This window comes from Mytilus edulis, chromosome 14 (genome assembly GCF_963676685.1).
Source record: "Mytilus edulis chromosome 14, xbMytEdul2.2, whole genome shotgun sequence".
NCBI lineage: Eukaryota > Metazoa > Mollusca > Bivalvia > Mytilida > Mytilidae > Mytilus > Mytilus edulis.
The window spans coordinates 17,572,021-17,586,090 of NC_092357.1; the positions used below are offsets into that span (position 1 = coordinate 17,572,021).

A 14,070-nucleotide genomic window follows, 5' to 3' on the forward strand; every position below is an offset into this window, starting at 1 on the left:
TTGAAAAAAAAATTCAAGACTTACCGTTGGGACAATTATACTAATAGTCTATGTTAGTGTTATAGTCCCAGGACTGACAAACTTAAGGCCAAAACTGCAGACTTGGGACAGACATGAAAACGCGACAGGGTTAACCATATTCTGTGAGCTCTCAATCCTTTTACTATACCTCTAGCCAATTTAGTCTAGAATAAACAACCACACAACAAAATGCAAAGTAAAACTCAGTTTAAAAAAAGTCCAAGTCCGATATCAGAATAGATAACACAGGAAACTAAGCAAGTGCAGGAGTCACCAAGCAGGGGGCCTTCATTTCTGTATCTTCTTTTTTTTCGCTACTATTCTCTAATCTTTAAAAGTAATGAATATTATGTAAATACTTGATACCTGTATTCTGGACATTGTTCTTTTCTGTAATCAGTATATTTTTACCCAATTCTTTATTGTTGGTAGAGTTATTGTTTCTTTTTGGTACCCCATTATTCTCTAAAGAATTCAAGATTTTTTAACATTTTTTTTCAACTCTTTTGGTGTTTTTTTTGCCCATTACTCTTTAGTCTGCCAGACGGTTAATCTCATCCGCTCTAATATCTATCACCATATATTATCTCAAAAGCCAGCATTGATCTTTAAAAAAAAGAGGGGTTTCAACTTTCAACCCCGATCCCCCCTTTTTTTTGGACCAGCCTCTGCCTATAGTCTAATGTTGAAAAAATATTATCTGGTCCTTCTCGTGCTGTCGTGGCTGATAAACACGGACAAGGATATTAAGCATTTTTCGGATGAAGTATTCAGTGCAAAAGTAAGTAACTATACGGGATCGTTAGATACGGCATCCACACGGAGTCACATGCATGTCATCTTCGCTAGTGGAGGAGGGGATCAGGTTGTAATCATTGGCTATCGAAGATGCAAGCGCGTATATATTTCATACAAAAATTCCCGGAAGCATAAACTATTGTCAATTCATTCTAAAAATGTGGAGAAATAAAAAGATTTGTTGTTCGATATTTTCGAAATGAAGTTATATGCATGCGTGCAATTTAGGTATCCATTAAAGAATCTTGAGTCGTTAAAAGATCAATTCAGTAAACTTGACAGTTTCAAAATTAAATTCAGTGGCGGATCCAGGGGGGGGGGGGGTTCCGGGGGTTGGAACCCCCCTTTTTTTTGGCCGATCAATGCATTTGAATGGGAGCATATAGTTGGAACCCACCCCCCCTTTACTCTGGGTTGGGACCCCCCTTTTAAAACAGCTGGATTCGCGCCTGAAATTTGTGGAACCAAGAATTTGTACAGTAATACAAATTATTGGTGGAACTTTTTATTTAATTAGAATACATAATTGAAACTTGTGTCTGTTTATTAGATAAATAAGATATAAACTGTGTCAAAATAGGTTCAGGTATTGGTGCAGTTACTTTACAATTCTTGTTTTCCTGTGTCAATTTCTAAGCCAAATATAGAAGACAAATATAATACAATTGTATCACATGCATGTCAAAATCAGTGATAGAAAAGGAAAAAGAATAAATAGTGCACATATTATTCTATATATAATTTTGACTCCATGGCCGCAAAAGCGATGTAAAAAAATAAGATGTAGACAATTAGTACTGCAACTGTCGGACCTCGAAAAAGACGCTTAGTTAACACATGGCTGCAAGATCCAAAATCTAAATGTTTTTGTTAAATTTCCCTATTTTCGTAAATATTTTCGATGCACATAGCATCAATGATCATCGGAATGATGAAGAAATAAATATAATACCATCCCCGAGTAAAACTTTTAAACTGAAAGTTGGCTGTTTTTCAGATGGAAATTTAACGCTATTTTCTTTGAAACCCTGACGTCAGTACGGAAGCAGGACAAATCGCCCCACTGGCAAAACGCCCCACACCAAATCACCCCACTTTTTCACCAACTCGCCCCACTATTAGAAAAATTAAAAAAATCGCCCCAACCTGGTTAACCAACTCGCCCCACATTTTAAAAAAATCGCCTCACTTGTGAAAAGGGTTAAATCCAGTTAATTTTTCCCCTGTCAACTCGCCCCACTTATTGATATATTTAGTGTAGTGATACGTAGTAAGTACGGAACGGATATGAGCTCTGCGCCGGAGATTGGTCTTTATTTTAACGTATGCCATGCCGTAAAAGGGTAGGTAACTGTCTTTCGGTCACTGCCTTCTCAAGTATTGCCAAATGCCAGCTAAACACTTTCCAGCTTAAATTATCTTTTTGGTGTAGGCTAATCGGTAAGAACATAAACCCTATAACATTAACCAAATATATAAGAAATATTGAAGCACTCGTTTTGCATGACACAGACGAAAAGTGCGGGCGAGGTCTCTGAAACTAAGATTTTGGAATCTGAAGTTTATAATTAGCTCTGCCTTAGTCCAAATAATTATGACGTCTGGCAAGTCTATTTTACTAGGAAGGCGTGCCAGAAAAAAAAATTAAAATAGCCTTACCAGACTTCATAATTATTTGGACTACTTCTGCCCTAGTTAACATACCGGTTTAGGATAGTGATATCATAATATTCCGGTCACAAGTCGATTCAGCCCCTATAAAAATATAAAAAAATACTTTCAAAGGATACAAGTGGTATAGGTTTGATTTAAAAATAAATGTAACTTTTTGGTAGTGATTTTTATCATACATGTTTATCAATGTCAATGATGAAAATTATGCATTAAAATTATAGTGCCTAAGTTAAGGATACAAAAATGTTTCTTTCAGACATATTCAAATTAATTTTATTAAATAGATGAACCATTTAAAATTATGTTAATAATTAGATTTCTATGTAGAATTTTGCTTGATATATTATTGCCTATAACAATAAATATTTGTTGACTTTGCGTTGGGTTTGTTATTATTTATATATTCAAGACCGTGTTTAAAAGCCTAAACAGGATTCTATACATGACCTCGCTAATTAGCGACAAGAAGTCACTGAAGAGTCAAAAAGCCACTAGACATGCTAGAAGAAAAATATGTTTCAAGAAGAAAAAATAATAGCGTCAAGAAAGTTTATTTACCAATTATATGTCCCCATTCAAATGCATAGATCGACTGAAAGGGTGGGAGATTCCAACCCCTGGAACCGCTCTTTCCTGGATCCGCCATGGAGGAAGATTTCACGGTAGCGGTAGCGGCATTAGCTAACTCCTTAAAAGCTTTATATTTAAGAAGATGGAAGACCTGGATGCTTCATACTTTGTATATAGATGCCTCATGTTACGAAGTTTCCATCAGTCGCATGTCCAATGTTCTTGACCTCATTTTCTTGGTTCAGTGACCATGGTGACTACTTGAAAAAAAAAGTTAAGATTTTTTATGTTAAATTCTCTCTTATTATTAGTACATTTTGCAATAGGATAACTATATTTGGTATTTGTGTACCTTGCAAGATCCTCATGCCCGTCAGACAGTTTTCACTTGACCTCGACCTTATTTCATGGATCAGTGAACAAGGTTTATTTTGGTGGTTAAGTCCATATCTCAGATACTATTATTATATAAGCAATAGGTCTAGTATATTCGGTGTATGGAAGGACTGTAAGGTGTACATGTCCAACTGGCAGGTGTCATCTGACCTTGGCCTCATTTCCATGGTTCAGTGGTTAAAGTTAAGTCTTTGTGTTTTAGCTGTTTTTATTATACTATATGCAATAAGTCTACTTTATTTTGTGTATGGAAGGATTGTAAAGTGTACATAAACCAACTGGCAGGTGTCATCTGACCTTGACCTCAATTTCATGGTTCATTGGTCAATGTTTAGCTTTTTTGGGGTTACTGTAAAGTTTATGTGACAGTTGTAGTAGAGCTTTATAGTAAGGACTATCAACATAATATCTATGATTAGTAAAGAAGGCGAGACATTTCAGTGTGTGCACTCTTGTTTTTTTATCAAAGTCAATTTGAAAAGGTTACAATCATGACAATAAGACATGTTAGAGGGGTGGAATAGGGCATCATTCTGAATTCTGAAAAAAATATTCTTCTAATTTCAGAGCAGTGAAACAAAATGTCTGACGATTCTGCCTGTCTGTTTAAAGTGGTAGCTGGTGCAGCTGTCGTTGGTATCGGCTTATTAGTTATTTTACTACCTATGAGTTTCCATGGATTAAATTATTATGAGGTAAGTGGTGATTGCTACATAATATAAAAAAGAAGATGTGGTATGATTGCCAATGAGACAACTGTCTACAAGAGACCAAAATGACACAGAAATTAACAACTAAAGGTCACCGTACAGCCTTCAACAATGAGCAAAGCCCATACTGCATAGTCAGCTATAAAAGGCCCTGATAAGACAATGTAAAACAATTCAAACGAGTAAACTAACAGCCTTATTTATATAAAAAAAATGAAAGAAAAACAAATATGTAACACATAAACAAACGACAACCACTGAATTCCAGGCTCCTGACTTGGGACAGGCACATACATAAATAATGTGGCGGGGTTAAACATGTTAGTGGGATCCCAACCCTCCCCTAACCTAGGACAGTGGTATAACAGTACAACATAAGAACGAACTATAAAAATCAGTTGAAAAAGGCTTAACTCATCAGATGGACAAAAATACAAGTGGATGTGGCCGGGTACTTATACATCCCCACACAAAAAGACACAATGAACAGATCTGAGAGTACTCGCAGTTATCTGACAGCTAGTTCAAAGCCACTAACAACTAATAAAAAAAATCATGCATCTAAGACTAAATCTGGTTGTATTGCAAAGTAAACAGATGAAATTGTTTTAAACAGATTTCCTGTTCATATTTTGTGCCATGACACTAAACCCTCCTATCTCAGCCCTTTATGTTACTGGTAGAGATGGTTTCAGCCTGTGCTTTCGCTCCAGGACTTTGGGCAGCGTACTGGAAATACAAAGAAACATTAAATTCAATAAATAACAGGTTTAAGAAACCTAGAAATGACCAAAGATGAAGATTTGCAGAGCAGTGTATTTGCTCATAAAACAAATACCGGTAACCAAGATTTATAAAATAGTTTCATAATCAATCATGCTAATAGACTAAGACAATAAGTACATAAATATCGCTGTATCTCCATGTGAAATTTTTTCCTTAAATTCAATAGAATTTCAATGTATTTTCGAACTTCCTTTTTGGGATAAAACGATTTATTTACGGTGAAAAATACCAATAAAAAGTTAACTAATTCAAGGAAGTGTTTGGCCTTAGTACTATCAAATTGAATAAAATAAATAGATTCACCAACTAGAATTTAAGAGGTGTCTGTTTACTTAAAATTTAAAGAGCTGTACACTAGTTGTCCTTAACAAAAACTTACCTCAGTCAATCAAGTCTGTGACGTCCCACCTTCGAGAAAAAATAAATATACCCACCAATTTCCACCGACTTTGTTACACTAGAACTTGAACCTCGTAATTCCATGTACTAGGGACCAAAGTCAGACCAGTTAAAAAAACATTGCATTCAATCTATTCCGGTTTAATTCTCAGTCCAACCAGAGCAATCTTTAAATCACATTTTTCAATTTCATTTAAAATCAGTTCAGAACCTTAAATAAAATCTGTGATAATACTTAATTCCATTTCATAGTGAGGCACGAACAAATCTGAAGATTGACAACCGTTACTATAAAATATCCCTCAGATTAACCATCTTTCTAAATATTGCTATCAAAATGTACCACATCTCTTTATAAACCCGAAATCATAAAATATCTAGCTAGTGTACAATTCCTTCTACTTTTTTGGTAAATTATAAATTTAGAAAAAGTTTGACTCTAAAACTGAAAAAAAATATTATATGTAAAGAAATGAATATTAAACTCAAACATTGAAATTCCAATATGAACTTACCAGAATGAAAGTTTTCCCAAATCTAAAGAAATATTGTCCAGACAAGGTTTAAATATCCATAAATCTTTTAAAGTTATTTGAAAAGTCTGTTGTAAAAAAAGGTTCAACTACAAACATGACAAATGTGCAATCATAAACAAAGGAAGATAACTCTAACTCAAACTGCAATATAGTAAGAAAATTACAGAATTGCAAAATGAAAGTAATGTTAACCCTTTGATCTTTTTTTTTGGATATTTCAGAAGTTGGTGGTTACTGGTTTCTGTGTGACTGTTAAATTCTTTAGATATTATGGTTACAATTTTCTTTGTTATTTATGTCATGTATATATGTAAAGTTGATAAATATATATCAAATTTTATATTTTGAGAACTTTTTTTAACTTATTTTTAGGAGAAATCCCACAAATGTTAATAAACATTTCACTGTAAGAAGAAAGTAGTGAGAAACTATCAATGTAGCTTGCAATATTCTTTATTTTCACAGATGGGGTTTAAGAGACAGAAAAGTACAGGGACGGTAAAATTAGACAAAACGTACGAGAGTGGACTGCACTTGATAGGACCTGACTTTGAGTTTAAAGTTTTTCCAGCAGATAGCCATGATGTTAACTTGTATAATATTAAAGCCTTTACTTCTGATAAACTAGAGGTTTGTTTAATTCAGATAGCCATGATGTTAACTTTTATAATATTAAAGCCTTTACTTCTGATAAACTAGAGGTTTGTTTAATTCAGATAGCCATGATGTTAACTTTTATAATATTAAAGCCTTTACTTCTGATAAACTAGAGGTTTGTTTAACTTACTGTAAAATAAATATTTTTTAGTTTCTCATTTTTTTCTAGAATTTTTATTTATTAGACAGTTTGTTTGAATTGTTTTATGATAGTCATTTTGGGGCCTTTTATAGCTTGCTGTTTGGTGTGAGCCAAGGCTCTGTCATTCTGTACTTCAATCTAATAGATTCTATAATGGTTTATTTTTTAAACATTGTGACTTGGATAGAGAGTTAATGTCTCATCGCACTCATTCCACATCTTCATTTTTCTATCTAAGCTCAAATGACAGGTGGTTCGACACCTATCTTAAGGTGGTACCTCACACTACAGGGTGATAACTCTGTAAACGTCAGCTAAACGTTTTAATCACATTGTATTGTTAAGGAAATATGAAGCTTCTCAAATCTCAATGATAAAATTAGTGTTTGTCAAACTGCTATGTAACCAGTGTAATTTTTCGAATAAAGTGGTTGATTCAAATTTTTATTAAAATTATATTATTGTCAAAGGGTCAAAGTAAACAGTTTATGAAAATTTTGTGAAAATTAAACGAGCCAAATTAATAAGTCCAAGTGTTGGGTACCACCTTAATAGACTAGGATTGCAAGTTTTCCTAACAAAGATTGGTTGTCCCTTTTGGTAATCCGTCTTCCTTCTCCGATAAAAATGAATTTACTGTCAATTCAGAAATTATTGCTTATAATATTGTGATTTTGACATTACCAACAAAAATATGAGAATAGCCACAGCAAATTTCAGAAAACTTTGATATAGATATAAATGTCTTACATGTATCAAATATCAGAATGTAAGTTATAATTATTGGGATGCTCAACCAGTTCCATTATTGACATTAATAAAAAAAACTCACAATAATTTTTGAAATAAGGCCATGGAAAATTAATTGTGGTTTCCCCTAACATAGGAAAATTCAGGCAGGCTTTTTTTTTTTTTTTTTAGTTACCATGCGTTATTTTATATCTATATGTTTTGTTTCTACAGCAGAACTTTAATCTTGCATATTTCCACCACTTTTTGTTGTCTCTTCAAAAAAAAAAAAATTTTTTTTTATTAATTTTTTAAATTTTTTTCCAGAAAAATTAAATGACCCGGCGGTAAAACAATGACCCGGTCAGGTTAAGGGAAACCATGAATTATTTTGTTTATTGTTATTCTGAAATTTTTTTAGATGTTTTAATTATTGCCAAAAAAGCAACAGGAAAGGATTAAAGCTTACATCTTTATGTCAATCATTATATGTCAATTAAGATTTCATCATTTCTATACCATATTTTCAAAAATCAATATGTTTAACCTCAAAAGTTTGCCAATTGTTCAACAATGCATGAAATAATTTCCGAAATTACAATATTGTGTTCATACTGATATATTGTAAAACCAGGTTTAATCCACCATTTTCTACATTTGAAAATGCCTGTACCAAGTCAGGAATATGACAGTTCTTGTCCATTCATTTTTGATGCGTTTTGTTATTTGATTTTGCCATGTGATTATGGACTTTCCAAATTAATTTTCCTCTAAGTTCAGTATTTTTGTGATTTTACTTTTTTGTAGCTTGCTTAATATTTGCCATTGAACATTTTAGGTCAAGGTTTCAGTGTCATTTCAGTATTTCTTGCGTTCCTATGAATTGGCAGATCTCCACAATAAATTTAACATGGATTATGAAGATGTAATGAGATCTAAAGCTATAGATGCATTAAAGGTTTGTAACTTCATTCTATATTTGTTATTTGGATTGTTTTTTGTCATTTCAAAATTTTGTGAAAATAACAAGCGCTGGCAAAATCACTGCATAAATGTTATTCTAAATGTATGAAGTAGAGGTAAAAGTATTGCTATAACTTTACAAACTTACTTTTGGTAAAGAATTTCACAGACTTCTATGTTTTACAGGGTGCCATACCTGTGTACAATACCAGAGAGGTTGTCAAGTTGAGGAAAGAAATAGAAGAGGTTATCTACAAGGCTATAAGAGAAAGACTTGGAGGAATTTGTTGTGCGCCACAGGAATATTGTAAATCCTGGAAATTTGGTAAGGTTTTGACACACATCTCAAAATCTTTTTCCCCTGGTTGTCATTCAAGAAAATCTGGTGGTCCTCACCATTATTCCTACTGCAAAATACCAAAATTGTGTCAGTCCGTTGCATAGTTTTGTTGGTAAAAATCTTCGGACCACCATGCACTTTTCGAGAACTCTATTACATTTCTTGATATACAATGTAAACAAGTTATAATTTTCTTTGATATTTTATTCTAATTGGATAGTATTACTGTTTTAATGGATTTAAAACCCCTGGTTTTGTATCAATGTATAGGAAATCAACTTGAAAGTATTCATCCCTTGGTAGAAATTAGTTTTAATGGAATTTCTCAATTTTGAAAATAAAAAAATTGGTTTAGAAAGGTAATTGTAAAGTATTTATACACATTCTGGCTTTTATCTGCAGTTTTATTGTTGAGTCTGCAACATTTGTTGTGACTGCCTATGCTTAACATGGTAATGTTAGATTCTGTTGTTGGCATCAGTTTTCTCTGGTCACAAGACTGTCCTTGATATATAGGTTTAACTATTTTTATGATTATTAAATTTCAGCGTGTCCCTTAAACTGTAAGAGTAGAGACATCTGCAATGATGAGGATAAAGGAGTCTATGTAGATGTGAAGTATTTCCAGCTTGGTAGCATCAGAATCCCTCATACTGTAGAGGAAAGATTTCTTCGTCAGCTTGTTCTACAGGAAGAAACAGATAGAGAGAAGTTACTACAGGGAGCTCAGATTGTAAGGAAGCAAACTGACTTTGAGGTATGGAAACTTAAAAAACTATAATTCAGAAATTATTGCGTGTATTTATTATTTCAATTTTAGAAGAAGTGACATAAATGCAATATAATCTGGAAAAGCTTCATATAAATATTCACATCAGGTGTCAGAATGCAAGTTCTTATTATTGTGATACACAGTCAGTCACACTATTCGCAAATAAAAATCTCGCAATAATTTCTGAATTTACAGTAGAGTTCATGTAATTGCTTGTTTGTTGAACTACCCGCTAGTAAACTTCATAATGGTCATACAATCATAGATCAACAAAGTTTATATAATATTTGCACTGAATCATCACACTTTGAAAACCCGCTTGTAAACTTCATAATGCTCATACAATCATAGAACAACAAAGTTTATATAATATGTGCACTGAATCATCACACTTTAATTAATATATAAAGTTAGGAGATGTGTTTTAATTGCCAATGAGACAACTATCCATCAAGATCAAAGGGGTGAAATGTTAGCACCTATAGGTCACCATATGAGCAAACCCATACCACACAGCAAGCTATAAAAGGCCAAGACATGAACAAATGTAAAACAAATCAAATACTAAATATCAACAGCATGGCACATGTGCAAAACTACAAATGAAAAACAAATATGGTATACAGCAACAAACGACAACTGCAGGCTGCTGACTTGGAACAGCCACATAAAGAATAATGCAAGGTTAAAATTATCGTAAACAAAATGTTGAAAAAATTAACCATCAAACTGTAACTTATTAAACCATCTCATTTTGGTGCATACTGGGTACCATCATGCTTTATGTTAACCATTGCATGCAATTCATTAACCCCATCACACTTAGGAGAAGTGCAAATTGGAATCATCCAAACTTTTGAATTTCCCATTATAATATAAAATCCTGATTACCGGGTAAGTATTTATAAATATGCTGCTTCAAAGTGCAATTCTTGATTAACTTTCATTAAGAACCCTAAAACCTACAAAAAAGAAACCCAAGGATATTTAAATAATGTGCAATAAGTGGCAAATGGAAATAAGAAGAGTAGTTTTTGTCATCTTTGGAGTTCTAACATATTTTATAAATGTTTTGCAGGTAAGGGTAATAAAGAATAAAGCCTTAGAGCTGAGTGAGGAAGCAGAATCTACGTCTAGACTTTTACATGTTACAGCGGCTGCTAACTATACATCGGAGGTATGTTAATATACAATATATAATGTTGTGGATTCATTCTATATTTTTAGTGAAATGAGGTTCCATAAAAAATAATCAACCCAAGATCTTGAGGCTATGGTCAGGATCAGGGCAAATTGTTTTAGTCATTTCAATGGGTAAAATCATGGTTATGTTGCTGGAATTGTAAAGAAAACATTCAAAAAATATTAACCAATGAAAGTGAAGTTATGTTATAGTTATGTTAACCCCCGGTCTATAGGACATGCAGACCTTGATCTGATTGGTAAAGCATGCACTATATTCACCATACACTTAATTGAATAAAAAAAATCAAAGTTTACCTAACAAATAAGCAAACTTTAACTTTTAACCACCAAGCACACTCTTCAATGGTTGATCTGTAAAACATATGATATATTTGTAGGTTGAAGGAGCTAGAAGTATTGGACTTACCAAGCTGTACAACAATCTAGGAATAACCAAACAAGAACATAAGAATAGCTTTGACTATTTACGTACCCTACGAGGAATGGACAATATATGGCTGACTGTTGACTATCAACAAAAAATTATGGGAAATTTAGGTTCTAGATAAATTACTGAGAATGTTGTTTTTTTTAGATTGTTACGAATATATATTTTAACAGCTGGTCTACCTGTCTTTACTGATAGAGAAAATTATTATATTCATAAATTTTGAATTTGTGGTTTGTATGTCATTTTTTTTTTTAATATGTTTAATACGAAAAGATATATAGTATCTGATTTCAGATATCAACATATTTTTTCTTACAAAATAAAGTTACTTTTTTATAATCACTTTTCAATGGAATTATTAAGATCCAAGGCTTAATTTTCAATCTGAAAGAAATGTCAAGATTTTTTTACCTCTGCCTTTTTTTGATAATCCATGTAGGAGATAAATTCAGTATTTCTGATGAACCAAAATATGGTTAACTGAATACTAACAGTGCTTTCATTGTAAAAAAAGGTGCTACTGAAAAAAATATATCTTTTTATACAATTTCATGGAATAACATTAGCAGGACTTTTCAATGTGTGTGACTTTCATAGCTGATTCAAGGTCATGTTTTCAAACTATTTCAGTGTTTCATGTGACTTTCAAAGCTTCCTAAAGGTCATTATGTATTCAAAACAGTTCAGTGTTTCTTGTGACTTTCATAGCTATTTCAAGGTCATAATGTATTCAAAACATTTCAGTGTTTTTTTTAACTTTTTATATAAAGCTGACCAGCTGATAAAAAATGGTTGTAGTTTATTTTTTTCAACATAAACCTCTTAACTTTTATACAAACCTCATTTCGGTTGCATTCCGATGATTCCTTTAATACTTATATAATTGACATATATTTGATATTATATATATCGACAATCTCCACCTTTGGCACACAGCTTTTTACCATATTTTACGCTATATCACGAAAATTTCTTGCAAGCTTATTATTATTTAAAACACAGCAGAAAAGCCCTGAAATGCCCATAAATCATGTTTTAAGATTTTTATTTTTGGTGTAAGAACATTTATTGGTGAATTTAAACTGTACTGCTGTTTTGTATTTTATAATTCTGTTTTGTAAATCATTTGTAAAATTGAAACATGACATTAACCATTGAACATTTGTTATTGTGGTTGTTAATCAGGAAACACAATTAATTGATATTAATAAATGTGACAATCTAATCAAAATCAAAATTCAGATCCATAATCATCAATGTTCATGGTAATACATGTATGTTAAAATGATAAAGACTGTACCTATCAGTAGATTAATTTACAAGTGAAAACGTTTAGTTAGTTTATTTTCCATATCAAACAGTTTCCACAGTATTAGATATAAAGCAATATTAGTTATTTGATATTGGCAGTATTCGAATGTAATCATAGATTTGTTAAGATAAACCAGTATATTTTATTCAAAGGTGTCAACTTTCCAGTTAACTATGTGAAATAGGATCTTGATTAAATCTTCCACCTAGATATTTTGCCTCAAATTGAGATTTGCTAAGATGACATCTGTGTTTTTAATATACCTATATACTGTTATACAAAGGTGTTGTGTTTTTTTACTGTTTTCAATTTTCAATTTTATTTTTACTTTTGTTTTCTTTTTATATTAAGGTTACATATGATACATGTATGTTTTTAATAGATCATTTATGTTTTAACTATAAAGTATCGATTTAATGTTGTCTTGTTAATGTTTGACACTTAAAACAGCAAATCTTGCGGTCACAAAAAATTGGAGCACGATTACTGTAACCAGACTCAGAATTCCTCCAATCAAAATGCTGGATTTTGCAATTGAAGCAAATTTGGTACCCTGGAGTAATGAGTAAAGTTTATGACCTTATGTCCAGAAATCATATAAGATTTTAAAATTGACTTTCCTATCTATCAGAAATGTGCAATATTTAAAATAATTTTCTACAAATGTCCAGAATCATGCTATAGACTTCCTTTTCATAACAAAATGTCATTAGACATTGTTAGACATGATAGGTTATAATTTTCAGAAGTTTTTATTAAATGACAATTTCTTTTTAAACTATTGCTTGGCAGTGGAATAAGTTAAAACTATAAAAAATGAAATTTTCAGGACAAGATACAAGTTATGTACTTGACAGTATTTTTTGGCAATGGTCCAAACAGATAGAATGTCAGTGTGTTTTGATTACTGAAATAACATTAATCATGTTAATGGCACCAATTTTAAAAGTAGAACCTGTATCTGTTTGCACTTAGAAATGTTATAATTTTAAGAATGAGGTATTACAAAATTATCAGGGTTTTTATTTGATCAGAATTAAAGTAGTAGCTTTAGATTTAGTGTGCAATGTAGATGTTAGTTTGTGTACTTACGGGTAATACACTATAATATTGAAACAAATAATGCTTGTTATTTTCTTAATTATAAGTTAAAATTATGGTATTAATTCTTCGCTACAAGGTTAACAAATAATTTTTTATATCCTTGTCAGTTGGTCTATATTGTAAATCATGCTTCTTTGAATATTTAAAAATACATGGTTTGTTAATTTTTGTGTAACGGCTATTTGTTTAAATTTGCCAAAAAACCATCCTACATCGATGATGTGTATATTTGTGTGAAAATAAACAGTATATATTTGTTGTGAGCCTCTGTAGGGTGTTTGTTTTACCAGACAATGTTGTAAGATTGTTTTTATGATAGTTTTATACATGCATTATGATCCTCTTTTATTTTTATTCTACACAGTAGTAACTTATTACATGTATTTTTTCTGTTTTGTTTCTTGTAGTATTTTTCTACATAGTAATAACTGTTAACATGTGTTTTTATTTCTTTGTATCTTGTAGCCAATTTTATATTGATTTGTATAATGTATATAATTAAAATTTTCCATTTCTGTTATATAA

At 31.7% G+C, this 14,070-nt stretch overlaps 1 protein-coding gene across 1 annotated transcript; it reads left to right on the forward strand.

Moving 5' to 3' along the window:
- The first annotated feature begins 2,152 nt into the window (after window positions 1-2,152).
- On the forward strand, window positions 2,153-14,070 carry LOC139503051 (uncharacterized). The gene is made up of 8 exons (XM_071292725.1): window positions 2,153-2,259; window positions 4,027-4,154; window positions 6,356-6,520; window positions 8,257-8,376; window positions 8,568-8,706; window positions 9,270-9,478; window positions 10,572-10,670; window positions 11,077-14,070. The coding sequence occupies exons 2-8, from the start codon at window positions 4,041-4,043 to the stop codon at window positions 11,245-11,247; spliced, it is 1,017 nt and encodes a 338-aa protein (XP_071148826.1). The 5' UTR covers window positions 2,153-2,259; window positions 4,027-4,040; the 3' UTR covers window positions 11,248-14,070.

Excerpts from the sequence above, each read along its gene's own strand:
- LOC139503051 (XM_071292725.1), top strand. The coding sequence starts at position 4,041 with ATGTCTGACGATTCTGCCTGTCTGTTTAAAGTGGTAGCTGGTGCAGCT. Across the intron at positions 4,155-6,355 it reads ATGGATTAAATTATTATGAG|ATGGGGTTTAAGAGACAGAA; the intron begins GTAAGTGGTGAT and ends TTATTTTCACAG. Across the intron at positions 8,707-9,269 it reads TTGTAAATCCTGGAAATTTG|CGTGTCCCTTAAACTGTAAG; the intron begins GTAAGGTTTTGA and ends ATTAAATTTCAG.